At 41.9% G+C, this 15,146-nt stretch overlaps 1 protein-coding gene across 6 annotated transcripts in view; it reads right to left on the reverse strand.

Annotated features, from left to right (window-relative positions):
- Positions 1 to 10,773, reverse strand: part of LOC139761701 (uncharacterized) — a 41,365-nt gene extending 30,592 nt beyond the window's left edge. For 5 of the 6 annotated variants that reach the window (XR_011715595.1, XM_071686062.1, XM_071686060.1 and 2 more), the window contains exons 1-2: positions 10,616 to 10,773; positions 1,561 to 1,750 (exon numbers count right to left, since the gene is read on the reverse strand). Coding sequence is in view for 5 of the 6 variants with exons in the window: in XM_071686062.1 (XP_071542163.1) it covers positions 1,561 to 1,750; positions 10,616 to 10,758 (333 nt within the window). In the remaining variant the exon portion in view is untranslated. Of the gene's footprint in view, positions 1 to 1,560; positions 1,751 to 5,075; positions 5,101 to 10,615 lie in introns of those variants that run through there. The other variant, XM_071686063.1, reaches the window with a different exon arrangement.
- Positions 10,774 to 15,146: the final 4,373 nt, after the last annotated feature.

The following is a 15,146-nucleotide window of genomic DNA, read 5'->3' on the forward strand; positions in this document are numbered from 1 at the left end:
TGACGATAAGTGACGAAGATGTTTTTAAGCAGTTATTCAATCATTAATATAGTATGAAAAAAAACCCGCAGGTAAATACACTAGGTCATTACTGTAACCTCTTGCTTCGTTCATTAATATTGCCCCAAGGACCCCGTGAAATGGCTCCTGCAGCTCCAAGACTGCGTTGCTTCCAGGAGCAGGGAAATTATGGACTCCCTTTGAGCTATAAATTCTCAGACGAGATTGTATTCCCGATCATAAAACCTCGCCTAAGGTAATTTTTCTCACGCCTGGCCTAACCTAATGCAAACGGACCCTGTCACATAGTAAAGTTGTCGTAAGAACATCTGACTTTGTTGCATACGTAAGTTTAAATGAACAACTATGTTTGAATCGCATAAATCTTAGGCCAATCCTCAACCAAAGTTTAAGTTCGTGCATGTTTTGGTGTCCTATAATTTCAATCTCTAATTGTCCCAAGGCCCTTCAGTCGACTTAGAAAGCAAGTTGCTAAACGAAAAAACTATTTCATTTTTTTCTAATTTGTAATGAGCAAAAGGAATATTCTGAAGTATACAGAATAAGAAAATGAAATATGTGAATCGAGTAACCCATGAAGTTAATTTTCTCAAGAGACTAATCAAATATCAAAAAAAAAAAAAATCAAGAAAGTTTCCAAACACGCAGTTAACTCGCATACACAATTGTAAACACTTCGAGGAAGTTACCAGTACACCTTTCTCCCATACACTGTCATTTATTCATCCATTTCCTTGGCAGGATATAAATTGCTTGCTGTAGAGTGATATAATTTTTGGGAATATATATCATTGATGAGAGGGAAGGTTGTGTTGGCAATATGATTAGCAAGTGGATATTGTCGTTGGAACAAACGAACAATGCAATTCCGCCATTCAGGGTGTAATGGCAAGGGTGGGAGAGGGTAGTGATGGTGAGGGAACGGAGGGCCTGAAGTGAATATGAGAACAAAGGAAGGGATAACTTTCTAAGAGTCTACGAAAAATATGCAGAGAATGGATCACAACAAAGTAGAGAACTAGTGTCCTTGCTAAGCGAGGACTGACCCTTAAAGTTAGATGCAAACCTAAGAGATGTGGCTAAGAAATACACCATCGTTCTTCCACCATCCAAAACTTTGATAAACTCTCCTACAATATTCATCATGGCTGAAAGGTCTTCTTCAAATGGCCAACAGTCGTTCCACACACATTAATATTCTCCAGGAAAAATTCCACCCCCGCGATTCCACCTTTACCGTCGTCCGAGTAACATTTATTAAGATCAACGAGAGCTTGCAAACCTTCGAGTCAATGCCATGAATAACTTTACCAGCCCAGCTACTAAAACCTTAATCCCTTCTTAACCAGATCTCGGTCAGATCACATCATCCGTAGATTTGTTTAGGTGGTTAAATATCAGCTGATGTTCTTGGAGCACGGAATTATACAAATTCGTCCTACATCATGAAACCTATTGGACTTTAGTGCAGACTTTATCTATCGTCGTTGAACACACTGTTCATCCTAGAAAAAAAGTGTTTGTTTCCTTTATATTTACCTCATTGATTACGATGAACCAGCCAACCATGGCGACCTGCTTCAGGGTGAGGTAGCGAGGCTTGGCAGCGTTGTAAACATCCTGGACGGGAGGTTGCGAGGCTACCCATCTCACGCTGCGCAGGTCGGCTAGGGCCAGCCTCTTGCCTTGCGGCTGCTGTGTCCTCGGCTGCGCCTCGCTCATCCTTCCACTGTAGGAAAATGAACAAACATGACATCAAGCGTGTGCGTGAAGGTTGCAATGCCCGGCCTTGAGATGTTAACCCCGTCGACCTACTATCACTTCTTACACAAGGGTCAGATAAGATACGGGTTTTAGAGCAGACAGCTTACATGAATTGCAATTATTTCAGTACCTTTATATACACATATGTATATCCGAGAACATATACGCAGGGATACACAGATGAATACATGCATGCGCAAACAGAAGCTTGGGAATGAAAGTGCGAATGCATACAACATACAGAAGTCCATGAAGATGTGAATCATCCCGAAAGCGATCGGATCGTGTTTTATTTTCCATCTGGCTACTCGCATTATGCAGGAATTTATTACATGAGTGGGAGTTAAATTTAAGAAATTGAGCTCGGCAAAAAGGGAACTTCCTCTCTTGTACGTACAAATAGGTTGCGATAGTAATAGGCATCGCAGACAAGGCAAAGGCATTGTCTTCTGAAGAGTTGATAACTTAATAGGTAGGTAGGAGGAGGTGGTAAGGCCTAGGTATCGGTACCTCCTATGGAAAGGGGAACTAATGATAATAATTTTGGCCGTAGGACCTCAAGATCTTGAATACAACACTGATTTATAGATAACAGCTAGAGAATGATATTAGCGAGTGAGGCCATTGGTTGTCTTTTCCTGATGTGGCCCCGCTCTGGCGGGAAATGGCGACACATATGAAAAAAGAAGAAAATGAAAGTGAATCAAAATAATGTCTGTCTGGCGTAGAGCAGGAACAGCGCCTCCCGTCTAGGAAGGCTGAGCGGTTTTCAGGACCAACCCCGCTTCCTTGACCACCATCAAACATGACCCACATCACTTCTACCGACACTCCCTCTTGACCTGGCTTTCTTTCCCGTTGCGGTCTCAGATCTAAACTTCCTCTCTGATGAACACCACTTGATCTCTCTGCTGCAGCTGTCCAATTATCAGCTGTCTTATCAAATATCGAAATATAATCTTTACAATCATCTCTGCACCAATGGAGGTGTTATTTTTGCATATTGTAGTATAAAAGGAACAATTGCTTGCCTCGTAGAGCTTGAGCTTCTTATATTAAGACTAATTTAGCTCATGATTGATTGGAGAAAAGATATAGGTTCGTTGGAAGCTCCTAAGAGGGGAAGAAACAGTGTGTATATATAGTGGAAATATTGGAAAAGAAAGGGCATCAACTTTCCGGGACCATCTTGCGTACAGCCAAGTCAATATTTGTGGTGTATATTGAAATAACCGTCACAGAGGATTTCACTGCATGGATGTGTGGAGTACATCGACTCGTAGCGTTAAGACAAAAGAATCGAAGTGTTCTGCATGGTGGATTTCAGGGGAAATCTCCATCCTAAAACACTGGGTATTATGGTAAGACGGTGATCAAAATAACATAAACGAGTTTCAAATATAATTTTAGAAAGAAGGCTGCCTAAGTGAGGAGCAGAGGATGTATAATGCTTTTCAAAAATTTGCCTCAAACTCCACGGATTAACAGTGGGCTGGACGTAAATTAGTGAACTGAATGGAAATTTGACTGCGAGGTTATTGTGTCAAGATTTTACCAAAATGAAATATAATTTCACGTATTATCTTTCCCCTCTGCAGGATAAGAGTATCATGGTGTTTTCTTCTGCTTCTTACTTTTGTATTTTCCTTTCCAGCCATCAGCACCCTAACCCTGGTATAGTGAAGATGCCATTAACCCGATCCCTAAGAGTCAGGTTAAAGAAGATCAACAGCGTCGAGGGTGTAGTGTAGAAGACGGTGTAGTGAAGAAAGCCTCCAACCTGACCCACAAAGGACAGGGTTTTAAGGTAAGTGGCGTTGTGGGTGTAGTGAAGATGCACTGGTCGAAGATGAAGCGAAGATGAATTTGTTGAGGGTGTAGTGAAGATGAAGGTGAGTAACAGTTCGGAAAGATGCATATTGTTTTCACTCACAAATGATGGCGCATCTAACTCCATTCTGATTTCGTAGAAGTTAACTGTGACTAAAGACATGTATTGGAAAATGACTCTTAAAGATCGCTGTGTTGTTAGGGAGATATATTGGGATTCGGAGATGGCCCCCCACGAAATCAATTCAGCGATGCCGATGATTTAGAGAGAGAGAGAGAGAGAGAGAGAGAGAGAGAGAGAGAGAGAGAGAGAGAGAGAGAGAGAGAGAGAGAGAGAGAGAGAGAGAGCACCTCTCTAATGGTGTTTTACTGTTATCAGAGTTTGAATGACATACTGGTTGCATATCAGTTTTGAGGGAAAACACTGAAAAAACAGAATTGGGTCATAAACTTCAAATAAAATCACAAGGTACAAACGAAAGCTTATTTCTAATACTATAAATCGAAGGTTTGGTAACATACGGTATTGTGTAACATATACGTATAAATTAGTTAGTATTAGAATTTCAGTGATGGGGAGTTATTGTAAGAACCATGCTTATTATACGAATTTTCTTTACCTAATTTCGTACAGTAACCTTTGACCTTCGACCCTTTGACATCACAATCGCTCGTGACCTTTCTTGGACTTAAAGGCAACATTTCAACCACAAGCTGTCGAAATCTGCCATGTTGAACTTGAATTACTACACAGAAACGAATTCATCGCCAGAATACGGTCATAGAATGCTGTACTGACCTGTATCCTTCAACACATCGACCACCAGATCAATAGCGCTCTTTGCCTCCCTCCAACGAATCTTTAAACCAAATATTAATAAAATCGGAGACTGGCTTTTGCACTTAATCGTGCGAAAACAAATTGTAGGTTGACAATCGGAGAGGCTGATTTAGTAATAAGTCAAAACTTCGTACCGTAGAACCGTAATTATCGTACAGAAACGATATCATCTCCAGAATCAGTTCAGAGCACAGCAGCGACCTTGACCTTCGATCTTTGACCCCTAAGTTCACCAGCTCTCTTTGTTTTCCTCCTAGGTATCTTCGAATTCAATTGAAACCAGACGATGGGTTTTCGGAGCTGCTATCCAAAGGAAATTATGTGGACGCACAGACAACGTATGGACGGAATGACAGACGGACGCAAAAGTCGATTACTTTTTGGGTTTTCGAAGCCATAATAACATTTCTTTTTTTTTTTTTTTACACAGTAGCCGAAATGACGTGGGTGAAAGCAGGCTCTATACGTGGCCATGTCGTAGGAATGGAAAAAGAAAGTATGGAGAAAAGGAATTAGAAAAATTGATATCAACTCTGGTGGGCGTAGACCTGATTTCTGAAAATGGAGAGGTTAGAAGAAGGAAGACGAAACAAAAGACAACAATTGCATGATACTCAACCCTCGGGTGCTTGGTCTCCACAGACGAACTATGGGAAGTCAGTGGCCAATCACATGCTCCGGGTCCAGGAGGTCGTGGCTGAAACACTTGCTCAAGACTCTCCGGGAGCGAGGCCGAAAAAAAGAAACCAGAGAAATGACCGCAACTTCAGCGCAGATAGACAGAGATGGTTGATGCAGAGTGACAGGGCGAAAATGGTAGGCTATCGATCCAGTGATGGTTAACAGAGTTTGAGAGTGAGCCATTATGCAAGGATTACTTCATATCGGGATTGATAAATCTCCCGTAGAAATAAGTACTTGCAAGAAGTCTCATTTCAGCACCTGTACAAACATGGTTGTCCCCAACACATAGCATTGCAAGGCTGAACTGCTGTGTTCTGAAATTCAGTAAACACGAGAAATTTATTAAGAGATACAGGTAGATACTGCATTTTATGACCGCTGAATTTAACCAGGTTATTGCTTTAGCATTCTACAATGCTGTACTGGTTCGAATTAAGATGGGAAATGTGTTTAGAGTGCATGGAAAAACGAGAGATTATTGGAGCAAGGGAGTGGAGGCGAAAGTGAATTGAAGTATGTGGAGTTGCGTCATCGGCATGAGTGTGTGTAGGATTATGGGATGAAGAAATATCATCCCTGGATAGAATAAAGAGGGTAGGTAATAGGAGAGAACCTTGAGGGACACCAATGGTGACAGAATAAGAAAAAAAAGTCACTATCAAAAACAAACACAATGGAAAACCAGAGAGAGGACAGACACACAAAAAAAAGCCATGGAAAGGAAGTTTATAAATGTGATACCAATGCTACACCCGGTGAAATTCTGGTTTATTCATCCCGTGCCGTTTTTCGACCCAGCAAACATATGGTCGCTGTAGAAGCAATATTATGGATTACCTTTGCGTGATAACTGATCGGGTTTTAAGGTAACTAGTGGCGGATTATTTGTTCCAGCGGGTCTATTGATAGCCTATCCAACACTGAAAGGAAACTGCTACTTGCCTTAATGGACAATACTAAATAGTTTTCTTTTTTTTCCCAGGGTAAGAGAAAGAAAATATAGGGCAATTGTTACTTTTTTCTCACCATGAAAGAAAAAAAATATCCATAAGGGAAGTCCTGCCTGATCTTAGAAGGCTAGAGCAACGCGCATCTTAGCTGAACGTGTGATCACATGCACGAACCTGAGTGTTGTGAAGCAGTGCATGCGAATGGATGAGAGGAATAGACTTGTACTCGCTCATTCGCTATCGCTTGAATGCATTAATTGTTATACATAAAATGTTCTTCGTGGTTTTGGAGATACACCCATCGTTGTCCTTCACATCTTTAATGAATCTGGAATGTCTGTTTATTCTTAAAAGATTTCGGTGGCCTGTAATACGAAGCCGAAAAAAACTATGCCAATTTCATTATAAAATCAATAAATCATGAACTTCCATTATATAGATGTGAGGGCTGCTCGCCTCTCATATGAGAAGGAAAAATTTACGACTTTCGGGTGGGATGAAAATAACTATAATTCATATTCAGTTCAGTCCAGTGGTAGAGCCATGATAACCTGCAATTTACCTCAAGGTCATGAATACTGAGAGGGAAGGTGAACTACTTATCATGTGTCACGCTTATTTGACAGCTTAAAGCAGGTCTTCCAGACCAGATGCCGACTGAGCTTGGGTCAGAAAAGAAGAAGAAGAAGAAGAAGAAGAAGAAGAAGAAGAAGAAGAAGAAGAAGTATTAGTAGTAGTAGTAGAAGTAGTAGTAGCAGTAGAAGGAGAAGAAGAAGAAAGAAGGCTCCAGTGTCTTTGTATCTGCCATGCCCTTCAGTCTTTATATCCTAGGGTCGAGCGCATAGGTTCCAATTCTGGTTACGACAGTCGGTGCACAGCCAACCCAGCTGTTCATCCATCGCTAGGGGTTGGTCGATAAAATGGGTTCCTGGCTGAGGTTAGGATATATACATATATATTTTTTTCATACTATTCGCCATTTCCCGCGTTAGCGAGGTAGCGTTAAGAACAGAGGAATGAGCCTTTGAGGGAATATCTTCACTTGGCCCCATTCTCTGTTCCTTCTTTTTGAAAATAAAAAACGAGAGGGGAGGATTTCCAGCCCCCCGCTCCATCCCCTTTTAGTCGCCTTCTACGACACTGGGAATACGTGGGATGCATTCTTTCTCCCCTATCCCCAGGGATATATATATATATATATATATATATATATATATATATATATATTTTATCTTAGGTAAATCTCCCATGAAGAGTCAAGAAGATATGTTATATCCCTGCCACTGTCATATGATTTACCTCACTATATCATAAGAGAAACGTCTAGTTGGCAATCTGGCGTAGCAACTGAGCAGACACACACACACACACACGCACTAAACCCAGAGTATTATCTCGATAACGCATACCACATACTCACATCAAACAAGATACAAGTCCAGGACGCTTTGTGAGTCAACTGTTATCATGAATTTCAAACTGATAATAAGGTATACAAAGATATCAAAACTCCGCTTGGCAACGACGACCACAGGCCCAGTGCATGAGAAGAGTAGCCCCGCCAGACATGGTTAAAATGCTTCAGTCATGCAGGACGGGGCTTGTAACTCACTCACTTTTGAGTAAGATAACGAAAAATCAGGCGCGGTCAGCCAGCCACCAATTACGTTCGTAAACATTAGCTGAGAATTTAGAAGTCTCGTCGCATTTTGGTTACGGCGCTTATTACGTCCTTCTCATCAATTTTCGCAACAGAAAAGGGGGCTCTTTTTTATTGAATTATTGGCTGATTAAAAAGCTAGATGTGGAACATATAAACCATTAAAAGTTTAGCGGCCCGGCAGACATCCCGCACATAGAAAGAATAATGTTTGTAATATTAATAGTTTTCATTACAGAAGTTATTAGCAGGAGCCAACACCATCCTAGTCTCTCCAAACGACTCGTCAAATTTCAACTATTATGACAGAAAATTTATTGATGTTTTTAAGGTAGAACAAGCAAGCGAACAGGGAATTAGTAAAATATTAGTAAGAGAAAAAAATAATTCTGGTTGTTTTAAAAGGTTTTTGACACCTTTAATCGTAAACGGAACTTCTGGTCGGGGAAAAAAAAAAAAGCGACGCCTATCCGAGTAACACTGTAAACAAGAGATGTGCAAGGCCGTTCGCATCTTTTTACTTCCGATACAACTTACGTTCCTTTTCATAGCAGAGCACGAGACAGTAAGCTATTGCATACGTTCCTTTCCTTTTGTTACTTGCCACCAAAGGGCAGGGAAATAATAGACTCCTTTAGAATTATGTCTTCGACAAGACTGTACTCATGTCCGTCTGCTGACGATGTTAAGTTACCTCAGAATTTCCCTCCTCCAGGGGCTCCTGCAGCTTTTTTAAGACTGCGCTGCAGTCAGTAGCACGGAGAGGTTGGAGTCCTTTAGAATTATAGACTATTAGACGAAATTGTATTTCCGATAATACAACGTTGCAGCAATAAACCTTCTACTCGTGGCGTAACCAAAAGCAGAGGAATAAAGCCTAAAACACACACACACACACACACACACATGATACGGCACTGGTGATAGATTCGAATGAAAATGCAGAAGTTGGTGTCTGAGTTCGAGAGAGCGTGTGAAAGAAGAAAGTTGAGAATGAATGTGAATAAAAGCAAGAATATGAATTTAGCAGTGCAAAGATACGGTTACATGGGGTGTGAGTTTGAATGGAGAAAACGTGGGGGAAGTAAAGTAGTTTAGATACCAGCGAATGGAACCATTCTAAGCGGTGAGGCATATTCTGTGCGAGGGCGCGAAGGTTCTGGAGCACTGAGGAATGTGTGGAAAGATGTCACTTTCTTACAAGCTGTAAATGGGTATGTTTCAAGGCATAGTAGTCACAACGATGGTTTATGGATGCAAAACAAGGACATGGATGAGATTGTACGGAAGAGGATGAATGCGATGGAAATGAAATGCTTAAGGACAATATGTAGCGTGAGGAGGTTGATAGCTTACGAAATAGGATAAGAGTGAGATGTGGATATAAGAAGAATGTGGTTTGAGAGCTGAAGAGCAACTTCCTTGGTGTAGCGTTTAGGGTTCCTGGCGATGACGCATTCACGGACCCGCCCAAGGTCGAGCGCACTGGTTCGAATCCTAGTCGCGGTTGTCGGTTCACAGTCAACCCATCTATTCATCCACCCCTAGGGGTTACTTGATAAAATGGGTACCTGGCTTAGACTGGGATATATATATATATATATATATATATATATATATATATATATATATATATATATATTATCCCTGGGGATAGGAGAGAAAGAATACTTCTCACGTATTCCGTGCGTGTTGTAAATGACTACTAAAAGGGGTGGGAGCGGATGGCTGGAAATCCTCCCCTCTCGTTCTTAATTTTCCAGAAGAAGGAACAGAGAAGGGGGCCAAGTGAGGTATTCCCTCTCAGGCTGTCCTCTGTTCTTAACGCTATCTAGTTTTAGCGAACATAAAAGAAAATTGGTTTGGGCAAATGAAGAGAAGTTGACAAAAATGTACGTGTCAGAGATAGAGGGAACATAGAGAAGGAGGAGACCAAGTTAAAGATGGAGTAAACAAGATTTTGAGTGCTCGGGTCCTGAATTTGCAGGAGGGTGAAAGGCTTGCACGGGATCACAACCAGTGGCATACAAGGGTCAATATGCTGTCAATGTACTCAACCAGGGCATATGAAGCAGCCGAAAAAGTCACGAAAAGTCTGTGGCACCTGGTGGTGGACTGATGGCTGCGGTTTCAATGCAATAGACATATAAGCGAATAAAACTTTTTCTTCGTCCCGGCGCTACCTCAATAAAATGAGAAACTGAAGAATATGTATTCCTTAGGCACAAGAAGAACGTTGAAACAAAATCGTTTAACTGGATATCAGTTGCAATACACTGACGATCCTCAACATCATATGCAATACTCTGTACAGTGGCAGAGTCGAACTGCCATGAAGCAATCATTGTTCCAGGTTCACACGGGCCACAGTGAGGGCGTATGTGGTAGCCTTAGAGCTATCCTCGACATCTGAAGAAGGTGCTGAAGATTTTTCGGTGGGTGAATGTAGCTTGTACCATGACGGCGTTAATGACCCTTGGCAGCGGATACGCCTACAGCCCAAAACCACCAGCCAACCAACCTGGTGGCCAGATCAATGCACCACACCAGGAATGGTCTTGTAAAGTTCGTACACAGTTACGTCTGCCCTGGACGTGAACACTGTGTGGAGAGGCCGTTAATCCACAGTAATATCTGCAGACACCACAAGCGGCGACTAGGCTATTACCGTTCACGCGTCCCAAACCTCTTCCGTCCATCATCACTTGGAAAATAGTTTGGGTGCAATGCGAGAATTCCCACACACACACACACAGGGTTTCCACACCATGATAACCAGACGTCAATCAAATTACATATGCAAGTAGGCGCGGGGTTGAGGAGGGGGGGAAAAGAGAAGCACTGAGGAAAGATGCGTGTGTTTACCTGCTGACGGACCTCCTGCGCACTGGCGTGGAGGCGGAGCGCCAAGACTTCATATTGGCTCCCTCGTCCCGACCTTCGTACCCCGACGACGAGATGGTCACTGACGGACGCCCCGACCCAGCTAATGTTGCCGGACTTCGCATACTTGCGCAACTCGATCTACGGTTATGGTTAGAGGGGCGTGACTCATGATGAGTATCGCTCTAGAAGGGAGAAATGATTATTCTGAAAGAGCAGTTACTGCTCCTTGATAGATGCAAGTCTGTGGCAAGATAAAGAAAAAAAAAGTCATTTACTGAGGCTGGTGAAACAACTTATACCTTGGTTGTAGAGATCCAAAGAAAAGAAAAAAAGATAATTATCTTGAAGAACGTCAAAAAGGCAATGACGAGAAGTAATGGTGACTAGATTTCATTCCCTTCCAACATGCGCATTTTTTTCTATTTTTTTGTAATGAAGACTTTGAAAAATGGCAAAGTCTTTCATGTTCACTACCGGATAATTCGATTGTGAAATCTTAGGGAAAATTTGTAGAAATATACGATGGAGGAGCAGTGATCAACAGAAAATAGGGTAAGGTGGGCAACATTTTTTTTTTTTCCATGGAGGATTGAGGTCACCATGCAACAGCTGTACAAGACATGATGTAAATACATCACTTCTGTATCTTGTCACATCTTCAGTGAGCGAATGTGGCCTTTCTTCGTGTTCTTGGCGCTACCTCGCTAGCACGGGAAAAGGGGGTCAGGTATGAAAATTATTAGTATTTGTTGTTGTTGTTGTTGTTGTTATTATTATTATTATTATTATTATTATTATTATTATTATTATTATTATTATTATTTGCGCGTGTGGACGTGTATGTATATACATGTGTATGTGGGTGGGTTGGGCCATTCTTTCGTCTGTTTCCTTGCGCTACCTCGCTAATGCGGGAGACAGCGACAAAGCAAAATAAATAGATAAATAATAATAATAATAATAATAATTATTATAATTATTATTATTATCATTATTATTATTATTATTATTATTATTATTATTATTATTATTATTATTATTGATTTTAATTGCTGCAGTAGGTGGAGATGTTCTAGAAAGACGGAGACCCACTGCAAGATCTGGACTGTGGTGGAATGTTATGTTCATCGTCATGTTGGTGGTGGTGGTGTATGGGTCATATATTGTGCGAGGATCATGCATGGGTGGATGACCAGAGCAGCAGCACTTCTTTGCATGGATGTTCGGTGCTCCATCGGGTCTGGAATTTGTCCAATTTGTTCCATCAAATGTAAAAGGATTTCTTTCTCAAAGATAACCAACATTTGACCTCTCAGTGGATCCTGCGCACCTGATTTGGTTGTATAAACTCCGTAAACACTGTAGTGTTCAGACTACCCGATACCAAGATGGAGTCAGTGAACAAATGAAGCTTACAAGTGACGCGACTCTGGATAATAACTGGATTCCATAACACTGAAATAAAAGGCTTTTAAAGCTGGCATTCAACAAGCGCCCTTGACACAGACGTCGGTTTTATTGCGCATGTCTGAGAAGGCGAGTCACAGAGGACGCGGGATATTGCACTTCCTTGTTGGCGATTGTGAGATAAGAGGGTTGGTATTCGATCTCTTTTAATTACTGGTGGTAACGTAATTTCTATTATATTACCGGTAATTTCAAGCGCTAAAAGTCGGGCTTGGGGCTGCGAAATTCTTATATCTACCGTGATGTAAACATGAGTAAACATATTTTGGGACCACGTAGATCTGTAATTATTTACTTGCATGATAAAGCCTTATCAGCAGAGACTTTGCCCAAGTAATACCTAAAAAAAAAAATATTATAAGAAAGTTCACATAGAGATAACCAATTGGGTGGAATTCATGTGTTTTTTCGCTATATATTAACCTGATGATTTTCGACGCGATCCAAGTCTGTCAACGGTAAATACAGTCTTTAACCGTCTCATGGCAACAATATCTTTCAGAGGTTTGATCACCTTTTTTGCTTTGCTTTTCTCGTTCTCTCATGACTCACGAACCACGACGCCTGATTGTCTTGATCCAACGTAAAAATACATACAAGTATTTCGGTATTACAACGGCAACTTTGCGCCGACGTATTCTTCCGAGCTGATCACTGGAATTACGTCACTTGTGAAAATAAATTCTTAAGGTTTGAACATTATTACTCATGGAGGAGTTACGATGCTGTTTTGTGCGGATTCCCTTACGTAATGGGTTCAGAATGGTGCGGATTCCCTTACATAATGGGTTCAGAATTGTGCGGATTCCCTTACATAATGGGTTCAGAATACACAATAGAACGGATGAATTGGCAGAACCTTAAGCCTTCAAGGATGTGATTGAATATAAATTGGTTTTACCTGCGAGTAGAAAGAAATTCAGAGAGAACTTGAACCAAATCTTTTAAACTCGACATGAACTCAACACAAGAAGATTCGTCTATTATCATGGCGTCATGCAAGCAAGACCTCACACTCTATACTTCCACTTATATGATCAATAAGCACGTTCATGTCGGGCAGCTCCAGCTACGCTATGGGTACTCATGGGCGTTTGCCCCACATGTAGATATTCAATAGGCTAAACGTAAACTTTCCAAAGAGAAATACTCTCACATCCTACACCATTATAAGCCTGTAGCAAAATCAGTGAATTCATAGGTGATTCTTACTGAACACTACAGTATATGTAGAAGCATTTCATCCATAACAATATTCTACTTCAGATATATGAAAAGTATCCAAACTTTGCCTGTTGTAAATAGTTTTTTTTTTTTTATCATATGTGCCTTGTTATACGAACCACATCATCGTCAGCACAAGAGCGCCTCGCTGCTCCGTCACTGCCGTAACTGACACTCACCACATGACCACATATGAGAGCTTCCTTCCTTGCTCTCCTATATCGTTCTTTTGCCCTAAAACTCAAACCTTCTCCCCCATCCCCTCCTTTCCTCCTGGAAGCATGCCTTGGTGCAGCCCATCCTAACCAAACGAGACTGCTCTAACCTTTCTAACTAATGTTGCCACACCACTTTCGCTTTTGCTCTCTCCGTAGTCTCTGGAACTTTCTTTCACTCTCCTTTTCTTCAGATACTTTGAATCTCACTGTCTTCTTTCAGATCACCAGTGGACGCAAAACTCATTGGCGATCTCTCCTGTGTGTCTCACTTTTGGTCCTTCTCCCTCTCGGGGGCATACCCCTGGACACCCGTCTGTCTCTCTGTTTTCTTAAGCATAGATTCCTTGCGCGTCTTCCCACCGCCGTGGTCGTTAAGGCATTACCGTCTCCCTCACATCCCATCCACAGTGGTGTCCTCTGGGATTTTGTCCTGTCGCCTACGCGGTTTCTGCTCTTCATAAATCATTTTTCTTGAGCCTGTAACTCTTCGGCTGATAATACCACCCGACGTACTTCAGCCCACTTTCCCTTCCCTCCTGACACCCCCAATTACCGTCCTTTTTTCCCCGTACTGAACATATTTCTGGTCTTTAATTCGGACCTGGGCAGCACCTCGGAATGAGGAAGGATGAACTTGGTTAAATCCAACGTTACATTGAACGCTGTTTCTGCCTATTCCGCTTTCTATTCTCTTCCCGTTCCCTACGATCGAATTTCAAAACAGTGCAGTTCAGCCGTACGGTTATAAACATGACGGGCAAGACAATAGTCGCTCCTCTGTCCTGGACACCCCAGATAATGAGACTTATTAATAGTCATCCCGTCCAATAAGGCTGGGACACATGGCTTGCAATCAACAGCTGCTTCCCATAGTTTGTGTGTGGAGCCCAGCCATATGAGGATGGACCGTTATAATACTTCCTCCTCCTCCTCCTCCTCCTCCTTCTTCCCTCGCACAGCTAAGGTGTGGCTTTCTCCTCCTTCTCCCGACTTTCCTTCATGCTATATAACCTTTCCAGCTCTAAGAGTCAGACCTAAATACACCTGAAGAACACACCTTCAGTATCCATAAGTCTTGGTCATGCATTCTTCATTTTCCCTGCCATCCAACATGGCCACGACTGGCTCGAGGTTTGATAACAGAAATAATGATAAACAAAAAAAAATTCCTCTTTGGTACTTGAGCATTACCATTGTTGCCACATCCTCGGCATAGGATCACCACCTCGTTCCACCACCATCACTGCTGCTGTGGTGCCTCATCGACCTCGTCCTTGTGTAACATGATTGTGGAGAGAGAGAGAGAGAGAGAGAGAGAGAGAGAGAGAGAGAGAGAGAGAGAGAGAGAGAGAGAGAGAGAGATTCCAATGCCCTAAGTTCGAACGGCAGACGAACCCTGGATGTATATATGAGTTGCATGATGAGGCGAGGGAGATTGCGTGTACCAAAGCTCTGTTACAAATGAGAGCCCTCATCCCATGAGTATGTGGTCTGGTGAGGAAGTTAATGAAATGGCCTTGATCATGGCCCTCAGTTGCCCGTGCTGTCTCAGCTAACATATATATATAAAAGGAAGAGAGATAAAGAGGATATTGTATGGT

This window comes from Panulirus ornatus, chromosome 41, assembly GCF_036320965.1.
Source record: "Panulirus ornatus isolate Po-2019 chromosome 41, ASM3632096v1, whole genome shotgun sequence".
NCBI lineage: Eukaryota > Metazoa > Arthropoda > Malacostraca > Decapoda > Palinuridae > Panulirus > Panulirus ornatus.